Source organism: Vanacampus margaritifer, chromosome 2, assembly GCF_051991255.1.
Source record: "Vanacampus margaritifer isolate UIUO_Vmar chromosome 2, RoL_Vmar_1.0, whole genome shotgun sequence".
NCBI classification, from domain to species: Eukaryota; Metazoa; Chordata; class Actinopteri; order Syngnathiformes; family Syngnathidae; genus Vanacampus; species Vanacampus margaritifer.
The window spans coordinates 36,894,372-36,917,471 of record NC_135433.1 but is presented as its reverse complement, the minus strand read 5'-3'; the positions used below and the strand labels follow the sequence as shown (position 1 = coordinate 36,917,471).

The window sequence follows — 23,100 nt, the reverse complement described above, 5'->3', positions numbered from 1 at the left end:
CATGTGGTGAACTCATTTTTAATGCAAGAACACAAAAGTGGGACTACTTCTGCTAGTTGCCTGCAGAGGGACTAAAAGCGCAACATAACAAGGACACTTGAGTTCCCGGTACGACACAAGCGGAGCTTCAGTCAGAGGTCGACATCGTCTCTATGCGCCTTAAGTTTTTTTTGTGTGTGTTAGTTTTTTGTATTTTTTTTTTTGCATGTGTGCCAAAGCTGTCAAATAAATTTGGCGTTAATCTACCGCTAAGTGATGGCACTGCGGAATGACAAGAGCTGCTCTCGATACAGCACAATGCTTGGATGGGCACCTGAGTGTCAAGTCAAATTTAAATATAAACTACTTGATCCATCTAACAAACAGAATCATCATTGGACGGTACGCGTCAGATTAAAAAGAGGTGGGAGAAAGAAGAATGATGATTGTAAATGCCCCTGACAGCATCTTCATTTGTGACTGATGAGGTCAAAGTGAGGGATAGGATTGGGGGGGAGATAAAATTAAGACAAACGCACTCAAGCGTGAATGAGTTCCACTTCAAAACACAGAGTGGCGTTGGCCGGGATGACGGGAGGGAAGCCCCTGTTGCCGTACGCAAAATCCGGTGTGCAGATCAGGCGCGCCACCTGCCCCACGCTCATCTGAAAACAAAATGAAGGATATGTTTAATACAAAATAACATCAATGGGGTCATTTCCCTTGCTGTGGATAAATTCAGGATTAAGGGGTAAAGGATCGATGTTAGTGCCCAAACAAATTGCCTTAAATTCATCCATCCATTTCCTGAAGCGCTTATTCCTCACAAGGGTCGCGGGGGTGCTGGAGGCTATCCCAGCTGGCTTCAAGTAGGCGGGATACACCCTGAACTGGTTGCCAGCCAATCGCAGGGCACACAGAGACAAAAAAAAACATCCATACTCACAATCACACCCAGGGACAATTCAGAGTGCCCAATCAACCTGCCCTGCACGTCTTTGGGATGTGGGAGGACAACGGAGTGCCCGGAAAAAACCCACGAAGGCATGGGGAGAACATGCAAACTCCACGTAGGAAGATCAAAGCCCGGATTTGATCTTTGATCAATGATCTTTCATTGTGCTGCACCTTCTGGTGTCCCAATCTTAGCCACTGCCTACCACGAGGCAGTACTGTTTCATGCAGACACCAACGCAAAATAGTGCTTTTACTACCATTGCTGCTAACTCAGTAAGATGTTATATTAGTCATTTCTTGTAGAGGATAAAGAATACATGCATGGGTGTATTGTTATAGTATATTTCTGTTATTCAGCTGTTTGTGTTCAAATATCTGTTGCTTTTAAAAGCCAAAACGATTGATGTGAACCGTTAGCATGTCAACGGCAATTTGTGTCGTGCTAAACAGACTTTCTTAAGGAAAAGCTATGGCGTTACTTCAAATTGAAAATACAGAAAGAGGTAATTCTCATTTATGTGTGTAATACGGAAGAGGATTAGCGCCAGTGAAAGCGAGAGAAAAAAAGTTTGGCAGGATTCTGACTTTATTCTCAGAATTCTCACTTTAAAGTCAGAATTTTGACTTTATTAGTGCTACTATTATACTCACAAGTGAGAATTCTGAGAATAAAGTTCTGACTTTTTTCTCAGAATTCTGACTTTTTTTCTCAGAATTCTCACTTGTGAGTATAATAGTAGCACTAATAAAGTCAAAATTCTAACTTTAAAGTAAGAATTCTTAGAATAAAGTCAGAATTCTGAGGATAAAGTCAGAATCCAGCCAAACTTTTCTCTCTCTTCACTGTGAAACACTGCATTCAAAAAATTGTTTTGTTTCTGCCATAATCATCAAAATTGAAACAAATAAAGGTTTGATATATTTCACTTTGTGTGTGGTGAAGTAATATACATACAAGTTTCACATTTTCAAACAAATTATTGATATACATGTACTTTCCCTTGATATTCAAATTTTTGGATTATGAAATTTAGCTTGTTAAGAGTTCGTGCACGTTCTCCCTGTGCTTGGGTGGGTTTTCGACAGCTTCCTCACACACTTTAAAGTCGTGTATTTCAGGTTCATTGACTGTTTACAAGCAGTCAACATTTTTTCACAAAATACAAGTGATATTTCTACTACAAGTACAATTTCAAAAAAACACCTCACGTGTGTTAAAACTTTTTTGCGACATTTGATTGTTTTTCGAAAATCCTGTGTTTCCATTAACAGTTTGCTTTTGCACAACTTGAGGGTAATAAAAACACACCTAATAGCCCTCTCAAAACCTGCATATTAGCATAAATCCATGTAAGCAAAGCCATGTAAAAATGTTTTATATAATAATAATAATTATATGGCTTTTCTAGCCCAAATATTTGGTGTTTTAAGCTACCGTATGGTTTACCATGCCTTCGCCCAATAATATTTTTACTATTTCGGTAAGAGTACGATTTGACTTGCAGGTGCTTCCATTGAGTGTTTCGCTTTTGAGGCATTCTCGCAATGTTATCTATGTGTTAAATACAGAAAAAACACCTGTAATTCAGACTACGCCTTTTAATACGGTGCGCCTCATGGTCGTTAAAATACGGTATTTGCATCATGACGTTGATACGTATCGCCTTGAAGACCATGTATGGGCTGTATGCTACGGAGGAGGCGGGACTTCAGACTTCTGTGTGTCACACACCTGCACTGTTTCCGGTTGTTGTTTGCGACGTGTGGGCCGCGTCCCGGTGCTTGCGCTTCCACTCCTTGTGCCCCACGGTTGCGCGTTCCCGTCAATAGGTGCGAGTGCGTCCGTCTCAGTTCTCCGAAGCATTTCAGAGAGCTGAGACGCCCTGCACGGTCCTACCGATGGTTGGGGGGCGCAAGGGTGGGGATGCGAGTGAGAGTGTTGGGAGGTGACTTGTGTGTCGCAGCAGTGGCCGGAAAAGGCGTGGGTGTGTGACTTGCGGAGTCCATGTATTGGGATACATATGTATCACAATACGTATCATATCGTGACCCTTGTATCATGATGCGCATTTTATCGGGAGGTTGCTGGCAACACCTAACCTTAGAATAATGACAGCATATAAACGTAGTCATTGAAGACGTCGTCCAGAGGCGAAATTGTGAGTGGGAATGGTTGTTTATATGTGCCAGCCTGCCAGGCTATACACGATCAAAATTTTAAAGCCGATCGAGTTAAAAACAACAAACTGACAACTGCTCACCGATCCGAAGTCGATCATATCTATTTAAACAACTTGTTTATGTACTGCACAGTCAACCCCCGCTATTCACGAGGGGTTTGGAGTGGCCTGGCCCACAGCCAGTCAAAATGTGTGTATAATTGACACCCATTGAAATGCATTAGAAAGCATAACAGTTACATCTTAAAAATTCTATATAGAGAGACTGCAGACCAGATCAATAATTTCATTTATCGAACGGAAAATAATGACATTACACCCGATCACCTATTTTGCATAAAGTACAAAATATCTTTTTATATGTGCCTGTGATAGGTTGGTGCAAAAGTCCATTATGTAGACCACCCTTTTCCCCAAGAACAGCTTGAATAGGCTTCAGTTCACCTGCAACCATAATGAGAATAAGCACTATGGAAAATATAATTGATAACGGCGATGTATATATTCTTACAAACACACACTCATTACTGACCGCATGGGAGTAACTTTAATAATAATAAAAAATAATAATAAAAAACACTTTACAATGCACTCTAACACTGTCTAGTTTTGCTTACCTGAGCTACACCTTCATCCCAGCCACGAATGACCTCGCCCTGGCCGATATTAAACTTGAAGGGTTTTCCTCGGTCCCTGGAGGAGTCGAACTTCTGGCCGTTTTGCAGTGTGCCTACAACACAATGACCACAAAATTTCAATGATACCAAGGCTAACCTTTGATCAGACAGGTTATTGCAGTAGACATCTAATGTCTCACCAGATTTTATCATAGATATTCTATCTCAAATACATTTGGCCACATAAATAAAATAATCATTTGATGGTTCAGTTCAACACTTTTCCTTTTTAATTCAACATAATACATAAGGGTCACTTAGCCCTCTTATACTACTGTCCCGTCTTACAAGTCAATATGCGCTCTAGCTGTGCATTAGGGGACAAGGCGTTTTGGAAGGACCATCACGTGATTCACGATGACAAGATCATCTTTTAAACTTCAAATATATTTCAAAGTTAATTTTATTTTAATTCCATCCCACTTAAAAAAGTGGAAATTTGTGGTGTACTGCTTCATTTGTGACCCGTTGATGATGCGCTGTCACTGGCGTGTCATTTCATAGACGTTTCATAAAAATCACAACATCCAGGACCAGGAGTGCCAAAAACATTCATTACATTTCATACAGCTTCATTCATGATTCATTATTTCATTCAACTTCAGCCCAACTCGCTCTGCTTGTGTGCAGGGAGGCACTCCCATGTTAGAGCGTTTAATTCCTTTGCGACATACTTTGCTCTAATGCACGAATACATTAAATGAAAAGGAGAAATAGACTTGTTAAAGAAAGAGCCCGCAACTGGATTGTCTGGATTACAAACACTCACCATTATGACAACATTCACACTGCTGCGTATAAAGTAAACCTGCTGTCGACATACGCGACATAAGTGTGTCTTCTGTTGGACTACACAATCGCATTATGATGTATTTTGAATTTTATTGGGTGCTATGTTCATTTACATCAATCATTTGTGAAGTTACGTTACAGGCAAGGACTTCAGCGGTTCGTTTTAGAGCAGGTGCCAGGGCTGTACAAGCTAGCAGCACAGCTAAAACCATGCCCTAGTTACGATGTACATTACATACTAATTGCTCATTTTTGTAAACTTCTACTACAATTTTAACTTTTCTGCTGCTGGGAAATAAAGACCATTAAGGATGTTATTTTTTAGAAAAATCTAAACATTTGACATTTTAGTCCAAAGGGCCTATTTTTTGGGTATTTACGCAAAGCTAATCTCCGCGACATACGCCTGATATTGTGGAAAACATATCACATTTGTCAAAAAGTAGACGCAAAATATAGACGTTTTCCCTAACAATATTTTACTTAATAGTAAAATAAAGCGTAGGCTACATCTGTAGAATGCCTTTTCTACCACCCACCCCCATATTTTAAATAAGTTTTTAAAAATATATTTATAGTATATTTTGATGTTGACAGTAAAGTAATCATAATGAGAACCGGTTGAGAAATTAATAAATGTATTTTCAAAGTACATGCATTATAATCAAAATTATTTTCATCAAGATAGTACTCATGATCAATAATAACAAAAGTAAATCAACCGACTCTTTAACCAAATCTTTCTCCATAAAACATGAGAATTGCAAACTGAGCACACAACATAACATAAAACCGTGCATTCCAACAAGATAAAAGGAAAACAAAACAAAACAAAAAATACAGGGACAATATCTTCAAATTATCAAATACCAACAAGACTTTCGATTTCGGTCGACATTTAAATCACGGTTGATTTGAGGACGTTGTACATGCATGGACTATGTTAAGTCCATCTGTACGCCGGGCTTCGTTCAGAGGCAACGTGTTTCCGATGGAGTTGTGTTGTTGATGTTGTATACATTGTTTATATTAAAAATTTTGACACGCTTGTATATTGTTTTGTTCAAATTAACTAAATCGTATATAAAGTTATTTATTTGTTTAAAAAAATTATTCGCTTAAAAAGTGTTTTGTGCGTCTGTCTAAGTCATATGTTTCCGGTAGAGGTCACGTGTTTCCAGTAAAAAACCCCATTCACCCAGCGTCTGCAGCTTGACCCTGTCAGGGCACGATCTGTGACCCCTGCACGATATGTAACGCGCATGCGCGGAAGATCGGCCATCTTGGATCGCCAACTACGGCAACAGCACTAGAATAAAATACCTTCATATGCCTGCGCAATATTGCACGTTAGTAAAATGATACATGAAGGAAAATCTTAGATTCTTGATGAATTTTAAAGTAACTAACTTTTGATCCTATGCGTTTTAAAGATGAACATTTTACTTTTGACACTATTATATTTCCAGTGAGTCTGCATTGTTATACTTTACAGTAGCTCTGCGGTGTGTGTTTTAAAATGACCCCCACCCCTATGCTATTGTAACCCCTAAGATGTTGTTGTCGTTTCCGAAGGCTGGGTAAAAGGCGAGCGACAAATAGCATCAAGTTGATGTTTTCTGGGGTCTTCCTGCTAAATTAACCAGACAGGGCAGGAGCGGATTCAAGCATGTCTCTCTTAATTAAATCTTTTCTCAAACAAGGCTTGCTCGGTTACACCTCTCTCTGCTCATGACTTGCGCAGTACACAAAACACTTCAGCATGTAAAAACTAAAATAAATACAAAACCAAAAGTAATAATTCACGTGTCTATCAATTATCATAATGGCCACATATTGTTTAAAGACAATAAAAATATACCGTACCCACTCTCACAGCAAACTATAATTACAGTATGTGTCAAATATTTTCTATTCGTACAAGATATGCTTGGGTACAGAACTGCTTTGATTAAATAAAAAAACAAACGTGCACCTGTCTTGTACCTTTAGCAATGTCGGTTTGATTTTGCGTGTGTGAACGTGTTTTGACCTATGTAGTTGCCGTAGATTGCGATCCTAAATGGCCGATATTCTGCGCATGCGCGTCACAGATCGTGCAGGGGTCACAGGTCGTGCCTTGACAGACCCTTATGCTCATATCTGTGATTTTCTCCATGTTGCCAAAATGGCGGGTAGTATGTACACATGCGCAGTAGTAGTACGGAGGATAGTGTTACTACGAGCTGCATGAAGTTAGCTAGTCGTTCTATATTTAGACTGACGTAATAATAGACAAACGTATCACTTTAGAATATGACTTAGTGCAAATGCAGACGCTAAGACAAGATTTATTAAATGTAAACGCACACTGCCTAAAAGTTAAAGACAGAAGAACACACCGCTCGTTCGCCATTTAAACCCAAACACTAAAAATATGCAATAAAATACACAAACAATGGAGTAAAATAAATGTAAGACGTCAGATACTGCGACGTAATGTTGACCTAAAGTTGCTAGGCGTAAAAAAGCATTTTCTTTCACAGCAGCGGAGGTGGAGAAAACAATAGAAGCTCACCGACGTAATGCACGGCTACGCTCTGGCCTTTCTGTGGAAACGTCTTGCCTGAAAAGAGAAAACCGGGCGTTAATAAGGTTTTGTTTTCATATATATTCAGAGGGGGGGTGAATTAAAGGTCATTTTACCATCTCCTGCCTTTAAGGTCTCAACGGTAACACCCATTATTTCCGAGAGTGACTAGGGCCTCTAACACGCTTTGCCGGGGCGGTGGCCGTGTGGGTTGACGTTTCCGGTGGGCTTGCTCGTTCTCGCATCAACAGCGCCTCCATGGGCGCATTACTGACATCTGTAGTCCGGAGTATGAATTACATCTACGTGCGTTTGTCCCAGATTTGTACCTTTGCGTTGTATAGTGAATCTAAAAAATATTCAATTCATTGTTAAACGGATACTTGACTCATTGAGACATTTTCAACAGTAGGAAGATGATAAGATAAGATAAAAGATACACCTTTATTTATCCCACAGTGGAGAAATTCACAGCGTTACCAGCAGCAATACACATCACACATCATATATAAATAATATGTATCACAAAATATGTATCACAAAAAAATCCTTATGTACCCTATAGTTTAATGAAAACCGAGAACACAATTGTCTAGTTTTGATTAAAACAAAAGATTGTCTGCAGTCTTCTTTCACGGATGACTACAGGATGTTGCAAATATTTAATATTGAGAGAATTAAATTCTGAGTATTTGTACTATTTATTTTATTCAAACAATTCAATCATAAACAACAAATTTGTCAGGGTTTGACGTGGATGTGGACCCAGGTGCAGGGAAGGACTGCAACAGGGAGGCAGAGGTGCTAAAAAAAAAGATGGCATCATCATCACGTTTATTACATTTGAAATTGAAACATAACATCACACCACATCAATGGTCTTCCCAGAGTACAGTTGATTGTAAAGTCTAACAGCAGTGGGTAGGAAGGACCTTTGGTACTTTTCCTTGTTACAGCGTGGGTGAAGACGCCTAGCACTAATGGTGCTCTCCATGGCTCAAACAGGGGGTGGGATGCGTTGCACGGATAGATGACTTATTTTTGTCTATAGTTAATGTGATACCGTCTTTATTTTTCATGAACAATTGATATATTTAAAAACAGTTTTTTTCACTTGCTGTCAACATAAGATATAACATATCGACATAACCTGACCAAACCTAGAAAACAGATGAGCCCTGATTGGTCGTTATTATTTCCTCAGCACAGGTGATATAATCTTCAGTTAACAGCAAGTGGAAAAAAATGTTTTTAAAGGTATTAATTGCACATTAAAAAATAATGAAGTCATCAAATTAATTCTGGACAAAAAAATTACTTTTTACTGCTGAAAATGGCTCGATGAGTTAAGTATCCCTCTAATCCCACTTTTCTGGTCCGCCTATGGTCTAAACATCACACATCTGAATGTTATTTCTGATTACGTGTTTTGGAGTTGGCATTTCTACCTGTAAACATTAAATAAAATAGTTGTTAAATGATTACACCCAACACACAAACATCATCCATTGTTTTATTCCACTACATGGGAGTAAGGCTGCAACTAGCAATTGTTATTTTTATTATTAATCAATGAATCAAATTAAAAATATATATTCCATCAATTTATTCAAAAACAGGACAACAGTTCAAATTGACAATACAGAAAAAAAACTAATTAATTAAGAATCATGATCTGGTTTGGTCTGCAACATGTCAGGAAATGGGCAAAATTGCTGACGATTGTTTCAAACTAAAAAGCAGATGTTTGCAATTGTTTAGTTTTGATTAAAACAAAAAATTGTCTGCATTCTTCTTTCATGGATGACTACAGGATGTTGCAAATATTTAATGTTGAGAGAATTAAATTCTGAGGATTTGTACTATTTATTTTATTTAAACAATTCAATCATAAACAACCATTTTGTCAGGATTTGACGTGGATGTGGACTCAGGTGCAGGGAAGGAAGGCAACAGGGAGGCAGAGGTGCTAAAAAAAGAAGTGTAATTTTAAACAAACAAAACCAAAGGGCAAACAAGGTACTTGCTAACTTAACCCATAAGAACCCAGACCCATTTTTCCTTAAAGGAAAATTATGTGGGATATACCACAGACCAAGTGGATCACATAAAACACATTTCTGGTATTTTTTTTTCAAATAACACTTTTTCATACCAAAGATCTGTGTTGTTACACACACACGCGCGCGTGCGCACACACACGCGCGCGCACGCACACGCACACGCACGCACACACACACACACACACATATATGATCGGGGTGGGGGGGGACTTCCAAACGCAAGCCACCTTGTTGCTGATCAAACCAAATTCAACAGCCTATATCAGTAGTTGGATTAAGAGATCAATGCATTTTATTATCTGTTGTGGGTGTCATGGTTTTGGTTGGTTCTTGTTTAGTTTCATTTCCTTCTGTTATGTTTTGGGTTTTGTTTGAGTTTATTTGACCTTAGTTTCAGTCATGATCTGCGTTTTGTTATTTTGTCCTTGTATGCCTCCCTAGTCTCGTCAAGCATTGTCATGTCCACCAGTGTTTGCCTGCCCTTCCTCATGTGTCAACCAATCAGCACCCTCTGCCACTTGTCCACCACCCAGGTGTGTCTCGTTTAATTCAATAAGCAAAGTGTGCACTACGTTTGCGAATGCATGAAATAAAAAGCGAGGCTACCAACTAACCGTCATTTGAATGGCGGAGATTAGAGTTGACAGTCTTTGCGTAATTGTACGCCTTAAAGCTTGCAAGTCAACCCCCGAAGTCAGTAAACCGCATGCTATGCATGTTTAAAATACATTAAATAAAAAACAGCAACTTTCCAGCTGTTGAAATGTTAAAACTCAGAGCTCATTCTATTGGATCCGATAAATTTTCAATGACCGTATAGTAGTTTAGCCTACCCACAATGCACCACGCCACTACCCACAATGCACCGTGCCGTCGAGATGGATACTTCGCTTATTAGTGTGTGTGTATTCACTATTATGCAATACGCCTCTTGACAAATTTAAAATAAGTACACCTTGATGACCAACAGGTAGATAATATGTGGCACATACAACCAAAACAGATGTATCTTTTATCATAAAACTCCTTCTCCTCATTCTTTTACATGTTTGAAATGCGATGTTGATGCTAGGTACTCGAAGAATTAGTGTCGGTTGTTCTAGGAGAGTCATCGTACAACTTGTTACAGAAAGACATGTTGGACACACTTCCGTGCTCTGTGCCCTGTAAGGAAACACATGTTTATATTTTATTATTGTTGTGGTTCATGGAATTATAACAATTGTATAATCAAATGGCTCACATCTATTCTGCAGTCAAAGAGGTCAAACACGGAGTTCTGAGTGAGCACGTTGTCGCTCGCCACAGATGACCTGCCTCAAAAAAAAAACATTATCAAAGGGGATGTGTCCCCACTAAGTCTGTACATGGCATTCTGATTAATATTGCGCTTATGGAATATGAATAAAGCAGAAAAATCCACACGATTGTATCCATTTCATGACGTGGCTTCAGAAAACACAGTTAGCCGTGATTGGTCGTTACCCGAGCAACTGTGATGTCATTTTCAGTCGACAGCAAGCAGCAAAATGGCCTAAAATGGTTAAAACTGTGGATTTTGCTGCTTAATTCATATTCCCAAAACACAATATTAACCAAAATGCAGTGTTTACACTAGTTGGGTGCACATACAACATATTGTTAAGAACATTTTGGCGTTGACTTTCACTTTGAGATGGCGAGTATGTATATTTGTATGCATAAATATTTGCATCTACACAAGACTAAGCCATACTTTGCACAGTGCTTCCAGTTCAGTCGAATGAGGAAGATGAAGATGACGAGTCCAGCAAGGAGAGTCAGACCCACGGCCAGGCCCACAGTCAGCATATCTGCACAAAGTGCGATATTCAGAATAAGCAGTTTGGCATCACAAATTGCGGGTCAAAATTGGATCTTGTGCCCCGTTACAACACAATTCGATACGAAGAATGTAGACTTGCTGAAAAAACCGTGGGCCCAAAAGGAGACAATGTAGAAAGCACTCCCCAAAAAATCCGAGGCACACTGTCATCTGGTTAAAAGTTCTTTATTAAGCATGGACTGCTGACACGTTTTAACACTTAACGTGTCTTTATCAGGGTAAAGTTAAAAAGCGGACTTTCCCCAAAAGCTTAACTTGGGCTGGACGCACGCATGTTAAGGTCGCTGCAACACGCTTACGTTACCTACGCATGGGGCCGAAGGTGGTCAACCATGGAGGCAAGCTCAGTGCTACAAAGCAACAAGCTTTACTGGATACTCGTGTGGCTAAACACGTTGCGGACTTGCTCCTGAGTTGATAATAGTGGCAAATTGACAAGTATTGTTCTCACAAAGGGAAGACAAGGAAAAGACAGAGAAGCTATGCTACTTGCTAAGCTATCCTAAAAGTGACACAGCTAGCGTTTTTGTTTTGTTTTTTCATAACAACAAAATGTATTGCTTGGGTAATCGATTACATTGCACATTGCTGCCGCATTGTTCTAACAACAGAAAAAGTAGAATCTCGTAATGTATTGTGGCCAATGGTAGAATCTAGGTAGGTTATTGCACACTTTGGTGTTGTTGAATAGTCGTAAATACTATAGTCGTCGCAGCAAAAATCTTAAATGCTGGATTGGTTAGCATGTATGCTATTTGGTATAAAAGCTCGCTGCAGAGACCATAGATATATTCGCTATAGAGCAAGCCGTGTGTTTGGCTCCAATAATTTATTTATAATTAATTGAGTTCTTTAGCGATTTTGGCGTGGATTTGTTTGTTACAAACATCAGACCTGCAGCTATGATACAAGCCACACGCGTCATTTTATAATCGGGGCTTGAACATAGAGACCACTGCATGACTCCATGTTGAACATGGCGCCACTCAGAGTGTAGGCTCTATGTATAGAGGTCTATGCTGACGGCCGCTTGCCTAAAATGCCCCTGTTTTGCTTCCTTTTTCAAAATGATTGTCCAAATTACCACCAATTCGTGCACACCACTAATAAATATATACCTGGTTTATCAACAGCAGGCTCAACAAGGGGCTTGGTGTGGCAGGGTCCATGGAATATGGTGATGTCATCGAGGGCTACATCCCCACCTGCGATTTCACCCCTCTGATGCACAAACGCAAACTGGGGCACAAAACAACACAATTATTTTAGTAGAACACTGACTCAACTTTTTCTGTTATATGTGAATATTTATTCAATGGCCATTTCCTTAGGGGCATCTGTGCAAGATGAAGATAGGGTTGGCGCACACTACGCGATAATTCCGAACCCGACTTCTCGTGCAACCCTGTTTTGGGTTCTGAGGCTCCACAGTCCACATACAATATGTTGTCCTGTAGCACTTTTCTTAATCCCTAAAACAGGTAAGAGTGTCTGTCAAGGAAACTGCAGGTTGCTGTAGAACGAGAGCGCGGGCGAGAATAAAGAGGAAATTGTGGATATATTCAAATGCGGGCCTCACTAACATTCACTTGAAAGTCAAGGGCGTGGTACATACCACATCTTTACAACAGCCTTTTCTAGTTCATCCACAGCTATGTAATTATAAAGATGATTAACTATTGTTGTAAAACACAATATACTGTACACTGCATTGCATACTGTATATACTGCTTACTTCAACGGTGGCCAGCTGTGACTGTGGTAAAATCCGCAAATATATTTTTAGCGTGTGAAAGCCTCTGTGCATTTTCAATGGCTGTAATTTATGACGTCATCACATTGTGCAATTGTGATTCAAATTTGGAATATCCGCAAAATAAGTGAACTAGTGATCAGAAGCTCTTCAAAACAGTCTCCCCACAACATTGTGTTGAAAACAAAACAAATGTTCCTTTTTTGACTTCTAGCACAACAAATGGCCTTCAACTCATGCTCAAATTTATATTGCAATAGTGGTGCCTTGAGACATCAGTTTAATGGGTTCCGAGACCATGCTTGCAAATACTGTGATCTTTTCCCAGTGAAACTAATGGAAATGGGATTAATTCAGCTTCCCCGCCCCTTTGTGTTTTTATATAAGAAAAATAACGCTTTAATATTGTACACTATCTCCATTTTTGCCACGTTTTTTGCTTCAATTAACTTCTGATTACCAAAATGGCCACATGGGGGCAATATGATACAGATGCACGTACAGACGTTGCTATACATGGGGACAGTGGTGAACACTCAATAGGCAACAGTTAAAATACTAATCATTTTTAGTGGCGGATAAGAAAAAATTACGGAGTATTCTTTTTTTCAGGGTTGCACATGCAAATTTTGACATGATAGTTATCAAATGAGCATCAAAGGTTGTTGTTTGGTGCTCATTTCCCATCCCACTGACTTCATGAATGAATTTACAGACTTACAGCACATCAGGACAAGGTTTGTCGTTAAAAAAACTTTTTTCGGATATTTTTTCAGCTTTTATTTCATAATTGCACCAACTACTATATTTTTTATATTATATAGATTATTATTATAATTATTATAATGATAATAATAATAATAATTATTATTATTATAACACCAGGGCTACACAATGGCAGCATATTAAAACAATCCAATTTACTCCTTTATAAAAAATAAAAATTTACGTTCGAAAAATTAATTGCCCACCTCCGACTTGCATTGTGCCTGTGATTAGGGTTAAATTATCTGCCCACATGTGTTGCTCTACTGTACGTGTTCAAATAACTAGGGTAACACTGATGCTGTTCATTAGCCTGCTGCTTATGGCGTTTTTAATTTTGTTACCATTAAGTTAACAGTAAAACCTATTTTGAAAAAATCAGAAGTCAGGTCAGTCGGAGTCAGTGTCAAATAAACCCCCCGTCAGTGTGTGTGACGTACCAGTGAAGTGTAAAAAAACAAACAAACTGGACAAATTATTACCCAGAATGCGTCGTCGTGCTCAACAAACAAACTGGCCTTGAGCCACTTGTCTCCCTTGTTTCCAATCTCGACCCACTTCAGAGCACCCACCTCGTTACCACTGTCGTGTGTTTTTCTGTAAAACAATTCAAATTCATCACGAATAAATACACAGTAATAATAAAGGCTGATGCTTTTCTGAATGGAATGAATATGAATGATGGACTGGAATACCTGTCATTAACATAGACTCGAAGGGTCCCAACATCAGGACCAAACATGTGGTACCAAAATGTAAGACAATGCCCTCTGGTGGCCGGTTGGAGCACGTCACTAATTAGGAAGGAGGCGTGGCCCCAATGTCCCACCGAGCTGTCCACGTAGAGATAGTAGCCTGAAGGAAGAAAGTGATCTTATTAAGCCCTGCTGTGAAGAATGCACCTGAAAAATTACCGTGTGACCAACCGTGTGGCATGTTTGTGGTGTGATCCACGCTGGGCCCCGTGTTGGGGTTCGGGGAGGCTCCCCTGCCGCGGAGCCAGTCGTCCTCGTCCACTCCTCCTCCGATGTTGCTCCAGCTGCACATGTTTAGCTCAAAGTCGCAGGTGTCGTGTGGGGGGCACTTGGCGTCCAACAAGTGGACGTCATCAAAGGCCATGTCGCCCTCCTGGCTGGGACCGACCTTTACGCCCTCAACCACAAGCTAAAACGTAAAGAAGGACATTAAATTCAATCATCTGAGTCCTGAATTGATACAACTGAGTCTTCAAACAAATAGTGTGAGTCTTCCAGTCAGTCTGCTAGCACAACAAGGAACCATTCTGAGTATGACATGTTTCCAGTGTTACGTCATATGTTTGAACAGATACAAGACAATCATCGGAGCCACGCCGAACTTAGATGAACAATTTAAAGTTCAACACGAATATTGTGGAAAAAATATGCCTGTATGTTGGATGTGACTCACCCTGTACGGTTGAACCCGAGGCAGAAGCCCAGCCTGGGCGAACCTCCACAGGCTGCGTTGGTCTGCTGCCTGGGAGAAAATCAGATCTCGCACCCCGTCTTCGCTCTGCTGATAAACGTTCAGCGTGCCAACACCTCTGCCGTACATGTGGTACCACAGCTGGACACAAGCTCCTTTTCCTAAAAGAGGAAAAAACACTTGTTGGCTGGAATTCAAGCTCCTCGGTTTTGAGCCAAGACTGATAGACTCACCTGGGGGGTACACAGGTGACAACATAGCGGCAGTCTGACCAGGGATGTCCTGGCTGGAGGAGGGCAGGTAATAGTAGTGGCCCACGGGCGTGTTAGTGGTGTGGTCGCTGTCAGGGCCCGTGTTGTTGTTCGGGGTGGCGCCTGAGTGTCGGGTCCAGTCGGCGTCATTGTCGCTCTGCTGTTGCCAGTTGCAGCTTCCCTCCTCGAAATCACACACGTCTACAAAAGACATTTACATGTTCTTGTATACATACAGTAAATGAACGTGAGATAAAGTGCATATATACTGTATGTTCATGTACAGTATGTACTTAAATGAGGACAAGCGGTATACAAAGTGGATGGATGGCTGCAAGTTCATGCGTGAGAGATTATTTGCATTGAAGTTTGTGGATGACAGTTTCTGTCTTTACTGTAAGTGTATGCATGTACCAGGGGATATCATAGTTTGGGGTTTTTCATGATAGTTTAGATTTCGTTTTTTATTCAATTAGTATTAGAGCAGTTGTTTTTTTCAAAAATACTTTATTTAGTTTGTATTAGTTTCAGTCCTAGTTTTATTTTTAATTTATGGAGTTTTTGTAGAATGCAAGATATAAAAAAAAGGTCACTAAGTACTGTGCCATGAAGTAAAATAAACTACCATTCTCAAACAACTGTTTGACCTTCATTCATCCTTACGGATGTACAGCAATAACAAAATAAATACAGTATATTAAAAATGAACACTGAAAGCTATGTATGACATTAAATTATAAACACTAAAGCAAAGGCCTTTTTCATCATAATTGTAGTTAGTTTTTATAAACGTACTGCAAGATGTAGTTTGTTATCGTTTTTAAATGCTTTATGCTTTTATTACATGAACACAACTTAAAAAAAATGTTTTAGCTATTATGCTTTTTTTTTTGTTAACTATAATAACATTGATATGTACTGTCTCTGATGCATTGCAGTTGTAAACCTCTCCAAAACTGCAACAATAAGTATGTTGTGTAGTTCCTCCAGTTAACTCAATTTAATGAATGGCTTGATTGATGCATTCTGCACTTGACTGAAGCATTCAAAATATTAAAGGAATTGGCAAAACCATCACCAGAGGTGGAGCATGCTCCAGGGACGAGCGAGATGTCATCGACGGCGATGTCACCTGCCTCGCCTCCCACACTCGCCTCCACAATCACCTGGTGGACCTGCTGCAGAGTCACGTGACTTTGTGCCTGCCGCCACTCATCCCCTTGGTTCCCTGATTTTTGCCACACCTACAGGAAAGAGAGAGGGCTGAGTCACTCCGTGCAATGAGGATGTGAGGAGAGATTTGTGCAACACCACAGTATGCACCGAAACTGCACAGAGCACAAATTGCAGCTGTTTTGTAACCCGGCTGTTTCACAACCGTGATAAAAGCATAACACAGAGAAAGTCTATGGGAGAGTTCTGTATATTTCTCAATCGACACCACAGTACAGGGAAGTCATACATCTCAAAAAGATGAAATTTGTTATCGCAATGTACAAACCCCGATTCCAATGAAGTTGGAACGTTTTGTAAACCGTAAATAAAAACAGAATCTAATGATTTATAAATCAATTTTAACCAATATTCATTTGAATACACTACAAAGAAAATATATTTACTGTTTAAAAAAAAAACTTTTTGTAAATATTCAGTAATTTTGAATTTGATGCTTGCAACACATTCCAAAAAACATGTGACAGGGGCATATTTCCCACTGTGTTCCTCTGCCCCTCCCCTCCAGCCTTAAAGGAGCGGCGGTTTAAGATTTAGGAGCAGCAGGCCGCTGCTGCAAAATGAATGTAGAGGAAACGCAGAGTGTGAAATGAGCTCGGTCCCAGAGAAGCTGGCAGCATTTTCTGGGTGTTGATGATATATGGCTTCTGTTTTGTATGGCAGAGTTTTAACTTGCATTTGTAGATGTAGCACAAACAATGCTCCTTTTATACCCGGTCATGACACTCAAACTCAACCTCAACTTTCTTAGTTTTTTTGTTGCCCTTGTCTCAGCTTCTTTGAAACATGTTGCACGCATCATATTCAAAATAAGAGAATATTTACAAAAAAAAACGAGAATATTCATCAGTTTGAGCATATATCTTATCTTTCTAGTGTATTTAAACTGATTATAGGTTTACTGGTTTTTACACAATGTGCAAATTTAATTGGTATTGGGTTTTGTACATTTGAGATGACAAATCTCAGCTTTAATTTATTGAGATGCTGCGTTCCCAATAATGTGGTATGGCTTGAAAAAATTCCAGAAGTTTTTATGTACAGTATGTTTTACACAACACAACGTCCAACTGCATTGGAATTAGGCTGTAAAACATATCATCCATCCATTCATTTCCTATAGCATTTGTCCCCATTAGGGTCTCCAAAAAGCTGGAGCATATCACAGAGAAAATCCATGCAAGGAAGGGGAGAACATGCAAATTCTAACCCTGAACCTCAGAACTGTAAGGCAGCAATGTAGAAAATATCAAATACCATACACATAAATTCCTGTTTTTGCTGTTGTTTTTTTTACCAGTGTTTTCTCCATTGATTCGGGTGTCAGTAGGAACACTCGCAAAGAACCGACGGTGGCTCCAAACATGTGGTACCAGAACATGAGACAGTATCCCTGTTGAACTGCAGGTGGTAGTAGTGAAGACTTGAGCTGGGCAACATTACTCTTTGCACTTGGAACGGAGCTCTCTATGTAGATGTACTTCCCTGTGGTACAACAATAACATTGAAGTGCATATGAAATCAACACAGTATAAATAAATCTATGACATTTTATGCCAAATGCCTCTTCATAGATGATGTTTCTGGCATGATACCCAAGGCTGCAAGGTTTTATAGCAGGGGTGGTGAAAGTATGCACACTTTATTCTTTAATCAGGCCCAAAGAACATTTACATTATGAAGAGTCCCATAGTATTTGTTGCATAGGCTTTTGTTTTTTCCTCTAAAATGATTTAATCAAAATGCATTTAACAGTTTTATACGTAAATAAAATAAATTACATATACTGTACATTTAATTTTATTAAATAATTGGTTAATCAACTATAAAATAATAAAATATCAAATTTAACATATTCAAACTTTTTTTTTTTTTTTTACTTCATACGCAAATCAGTTGGTCCCTTAAAAAAACAAAAACAAAAAAAACAAAAAAACTAATGTGGCCGTTGATCATAAAAGTTTTCCCAACACGGTTTAATCGTGTCAAAAAACCTTTTCCTGTAGTGTGGTCTTCCGCAGGTCCAGTGTTGGGTGTCTCAGTTGGACCCGACCTAGTGAGCCAGTCCAGCTGGTCATCGGCCCCCTGTGTCCAAACGCAAAGGCCGTCTTCAAAAGTGCAACCGAAAGCGGAGAGGCCTGAGGAGGAGGTGACAAAAAAAAGTCAAGACTCCACTTGCGTGTTTTAGGATGAGGACTCACAGCTCCCAAATGTCATTTACCTGGGGGATGGAAGGATTGGTCGCAGTTGAGAAAGGAGATGTCATCCACAGCGACAATGCGAGCATCACTGGCCGCATCTCTACAAGTGGCATTATTCCAACTACTAAATATAACCTAAAAAAAAAAAAGATTTATACATGACTTGATTTTAGATTTGCGTAATTAAATGCATCTTGAAATTCAAAGACAATATACATAAAATGTTCACATTTTGGAAGCCGGATCTTTGAGTGTCTAAAAGAGCACTACATGAAACCAATCTATTCCTATTATGATATAATTATTATAAAAGAGTAGTTTGTATTGGAGCATGTTTGATTGTGCCGGTGTAATTTATGTTGTGGCTGATGGCGTTTCAATGTGTGCTGTAAGTTACATAATTAAATATAAAATAAGTGCATGCAGTATTTATGATGTACAATATTTGGATGCAACATAAGGCGGGAGAACATGATGCCATGTTTATGGGTTGGGCACCTCAAAAGGTTGCTGGTGAGGCCCCAGGGGCAGAGATTCAGGCGTCCAGTGGCTGCCGGTGTTGCGGCTGCGTGACCACAGGATTTCTTCACTTCCACCGACTTGCCACGTCAGCACTCTGAGCGAGCCAGCACACTCGGCGCTGATGTGGAAGTGAAACCTGCGTGGAGGAACGAAGGAAGGAAGAAGTTAGAGTGTTGGATTTGTGAAGGTAGCTGGTAGGAGGGTTGAGCAACTCGCCGGGGCGGACATGTCGAGCTGTGTGTCACTCAAACATTCAACAACATGGATAACAGCAAACATACAGAATTTGGCAGTAGGGCGACGAGGGCGGGAGACGGGGGCTCCGGAGACGGGCCTCGCTCGGTGCCGACGCCAGACTCGAGTTGACGCTCATGTAGAAGCCTGAGAAGCCACAGAAAAACACTGTCAGCCTCTGACTCAGAGCATGCGTGGTCACAAGTTGTCTCTAATTCCCTTCCAGACGGGGCCCCACCTGTGTGAGTGGTGTGATCGGTGGGCGGCCAAGCGCTGCTGCCTGCCTTCTGCCTACGCCACCTCCTCTGCCCTTGGCCGGGGTCCGTCCAGCCGCACTGGCCCCTCTCGAATGTGCATGGACCTGCACAACGTGCAAAGGCCAAAAGTCAACAAGCATGCTGGGAACACGGCAAGGATGCGCACCTGAGTCACATGCTTTTCGAGAATAACAGCAAACAAAAAACCACAACAACGCAGCTGCTGTTTCCCGTTTGATGAGACGCAGCAGCCGACTGTGATTCACTTTGTTGATGTCTGATTACACACATTGTACCGAGCATTTTTCTCCCTTTTTATTAAGGCCAGCAAAGACCAGAATGTCAGATTTCTTACATTATTATTATCCTGAGCTCTTGTGCTGTGGTGTGAGGTCTGTTAAGAGGAATTCACTAATTTTGCCTCTTGAAACTCTTGATGACAACATTCAAGGTGCCTTGGTGGAGGCTGTCACTATAGTATGATCATTTCTCATTACAAACATTCATACACTCTTCTCCAAAAGTACTGCAACAGTAAAGCCAATCTTTTTATTTTAGCGACTATATTTGCACCAGGCTTAAACCCAATAGTGAGCGCATTTTACTGGCTAAAGGGAAGCTGAAAAAAGGAACATCTTGGATTTGTATTACCGATAGCTTTTGCTAACATTACCACCGTTTCTGGACATTTCCCTCTATTTTCTAACAAAAACTTTTGATGGCAAGTGCCTTGGTGGAGGCCTGTCCCTCTAATGCGATAATTGTACATCACACACATCTATAAACCACTCCTAATGTATTGCAACAGTGAGGCTAATTCATTTCCTTTTAAAAAGCAATCTCCAGTGTTAAATGTATTACAAGTAACAGAGAAAGAGTTTCATAATATTATGAAGTGGTTCAATGCCAACAGACTGTCAATAAATATTAGTAAAACCAGATTTATGATTTTCAGTTGTAGAAATATAGTTTAAGCAACACTGACAGTGCAGGGAATATAAATAGAAAAAACTAAAAAAATAAAGTTTCTAGGTATTATTATTGATAAACATTTTACATGGAAATCGCATATAGAATATCTTAAATCTAAAGTATCCCAAACCGTAGCAGTTTTACACAAGGTTAAAGAATCATTGAACAAGAATGCTTTGTTATTGTTATATATTTCATTGATTGTTCCATATCTGACCTATTGCATTGACGTGTGGGGGTGTGCTGGCAAAACCTACACCGAACCCATTTGTCTTCTACAGAAACGTGCTATTCGTGTTGTTTTCGGTTGTGGATACAGAGACCACACTAATCCATTATTTATACAACAAAAAACTTTAAAATTCAACGAATTGATGGAGTTTAACCGCCTTAAAATAATGTATAAAGCCCATCATGAAATTTTACTAGTCAATATACAAAGCAAATTTTAAAAAAGGGAAAGTGAGTACAAATTAAGAGGAATAGACATTTTTTCCAAACCTAAATATAGAACAAGACAAAAGTTTGTGGAACAATCTCGATTGTAAAACAAAATCTTCTCAGTCTATCTGTATTTTTAAAAAATGTATAAAACCACAATTACTAGAAAAAATATATATAGCACAAAGGACATGCTGTTGAATGATTTCATAGAATTGTTACATCGAAAGCGTCTTGACCGCTCACTGTAATTCATTTTGTGTTGATTTTTTGTTGTTGTTGTTGATCAGGGGCAAATATATAAGTTTTTACTTCTTTCTGTCCCCCTTTTATTTTAAAGAGTGAAATAAATCTGAATTAAATTGAAAACTCAAAAGAGCATGCATATTATTAGCTAGACAGAGAAGTAACCTTCTAAATATAACCGATCCAGTTTTAAATATGTGGAAGTCAAATATGAACTGTTGATCTTTTGTTTCATACTCAATTCAATTCAATTCAAAAATGTATTTCACTCTTTAAAATAAAAGAAATGATACTCTTCTCATCTTTTTATGGTCAAACCCAAATGTTCTCAATAGCACAGCACAAATAAATAGGCCACATTATTTCAACACTTTTTGAAGGGGAATGAGTGTGCTTGGATGAACAATCAAAGTAACTTCCTGAGTAAAAATCAACCTCTCATTCATGTTGTGAAACTGTATTACAGGATAAAGAAACAACAACAGAACAGCAAATGCATCATGCAACCTACCACAGCCATCCTCATCCTCCCCCTGGGGACAGTCAGAACGGTAGTTGCACTTAAATGTGGAAAGAATGCACATTTTCCCTTCTGAACGCCAACAAAAAAACTCATCATCCTGCAATGTAAGCACAAATACATTTACACACACTGCATGCTTTGTCATGTCATAGCCTTTAGAAGTATCTACCTGACACGGGTTGGTGGGCGAAGAGGAACTTAAAGGTGTGGTCGGGGAGGCGGAAGTGGGCGACATTTCAGGCAGTGGGCTGTTGTCGGGATCGAAGGCACACTCTTTGGAGAAAGACACGTCATCTAGTGCAACGTGTCCTCTGACACCAGCGCCTTGCTCATACCTGAAAACAACCTTAGGAAGGAACATCCCATTTGTTTTTATTATTATTTTTAAATATTTAATCTTTCATTAAGTAGCCCTGAATGTAGAAACTAGAGTTTTGCACACTAAGTTCTATTTCCAGTTTTACGGTCATCAAAACATTCCTCATTGCCATCAATGGTACACTTTGGTGGCAGTACAGAAAAAAAGAAGAAGCACAACCCCACCCCCCCCAAAAAAAAATAAAAAATTGTAGGCCATAAATGTATGTACGGTGGAAACTGAGTGAGTCATATTGAGTCATATTCAAACTATAGTGTTGCCTTGCAAGTTTAATTTGCTTTGTGAAACTCAAAAGACGCTTACAGTACTTTATATTGAATCATTTTTCCCAATTGATTTAATAGGAATGCCATCAATCTGTTCAAGCTGGTGTATGTGTACCTAATGTACATTGTGCCTAATGTACATCAATTGTCAAGTGATTGTAAATACAGCCGTTAACATGGATGAAGAGCTTGTTGGGCCAAGAATAAACTGCATTTGTGCAGTCTATTATTTTAAATGACAGGGGAAAAGAAGTGAATATGTGTAATGTCAACACTATTATCACGTGCTACGGTGCACATTTAGATAATATCTTTTAGTACACTCACCTTGCACTTGACGGAGGATGAGAATGTGACATGTGCACTTTGCCAGTTGTAATTGTGTGAGTCCGTCCTGAGCCACAGTACGGTGTCGTCAGTACCGGAGCGGAACGTCCTGGAATGCGCTACGAGTTTTCCTGTAGCGTCTTGCAGGCTATAGTAGAAGAATCGCATCTACATGGACACACACACATCCATGCAAAAATCAC

The 23,100-nt window shown here is 39.6% G+C and overlaps 2 protein-coding genes across 2 annotated transcripts in view; both read right to left on the bottom strand.

Moving 5' to 3' along the window:
• Nucleotides 1-2: 2 nt before the first annotated feature.
• On the bottom strand, nucleotides 3-7,425 carry LOC144044515 (uncharacterized). The gene is made up of 4 exons (XM_077558981.1): nucleotides 7,271-7,425; nucleotides 7,143-7,190; nucleotides 3,734-3,846; nucleotides 3-644 (listed from the first exon to the last, which is right to left on the bottom strand). The coding sequence occupies exons 1-4, from the start codon at nucleotides 7,305-7,307 to the stop codon at nucleotides 519-521; spliced, it is 324 nt and encodes a 107-aa protein (XP_077415107.1). The 5' UTR covers nucleotides 7,308-7,425; the 3' UTR covers nucleotides 3-518.
• Nucleotides 7,426-8,653: 1,228 nt separating this feature from the next.
• The window catches only part of LOC144043086 (MAM and LDL-receptor class A domain-containing protein 2), a 56,645-nt gene continuing 42,198 nt past the window's right edge, over nucleotides 8,654-23,100 (bottom strand). The window contains exons 33-51 of the mRNA XM_077556325.1: nucleotides 22,898-23,065; nucleotides 22,095-22,271; nucleotides 21,914-22,022; nucleotides 19,725-19,847; nucleotides 19,534-19,633; nucleotides 19,229-19,388; nucleotides 18,751-18,865; nucleotides 18,524-18,667; nucleotides 17,827-18,014; nucleotides 16,375-16,540; nucleotides 15,279-15,497; nucleotides 15,028-15,206; nucleotides 14,526-14,763; nucleotides 14,295-14,454; nucleotides 14,082-14,196; nucleotides 12,200-12,320; nucleotides 10,953-11,049; nucleotides 10,461-10,530; nucleotides 8,654-10,381 (exon numbers count right to left, since the gene is read on the bottom strand). Coding sequence (XP_077412451.1) covers nucleotides 10,286-10,381; nucleotides 10,461-10,530; nucleotides 10,953-11,049; nucleotides 12,200-12,320; nucleotides 14,082-14,196; nucleotides 14,295-14,454; nucleotides 14,526-14,763; nucleotides 15,028-15,206; nucleotides 15,279-15,497; nucleotides 16,375-16,540; nucleotides 17,827-18,014; nucleotides 18,524-18,667; nucleotides 18,751-18,865; nucleotides 19,229-19,388; nucleotides 19,534-19,633; nucleotides 19,725-19,847; nucleotides 21,914-22,022; nucleotides 22,095-22,271; nucleotides 22,898-23,065 — 2,745 coding nt within the window. The 3' untranslated portion in view covers nucleotides 8,654-10,285. The remainder of the gene's footprint in view (nucleotides 10,382-10,460; nucleotides 10,531-10,952; nucleotides 11,050-12,199; nucleotides 12,321-14,081; nucleotides 14,197-14,294; nucleotides 14,455-14,525; nucleotides 14,764-15,027; nucleotides 15,207-15,278; nucleotides 15,498-16,374; nucleotides 16,541-17,826; nucleotides 18,015-18,523; nucleotides 18,668-18,750; nucleotides 18,866-19,228; nucleotides 19,389-19,533; nucleotides 19,634-19,724; nucleotides 19,848-21,913; nucleotides 22,023-22,094; nucleotides 22,272-22,897; nucleotides 23,066-23,100) is intronic.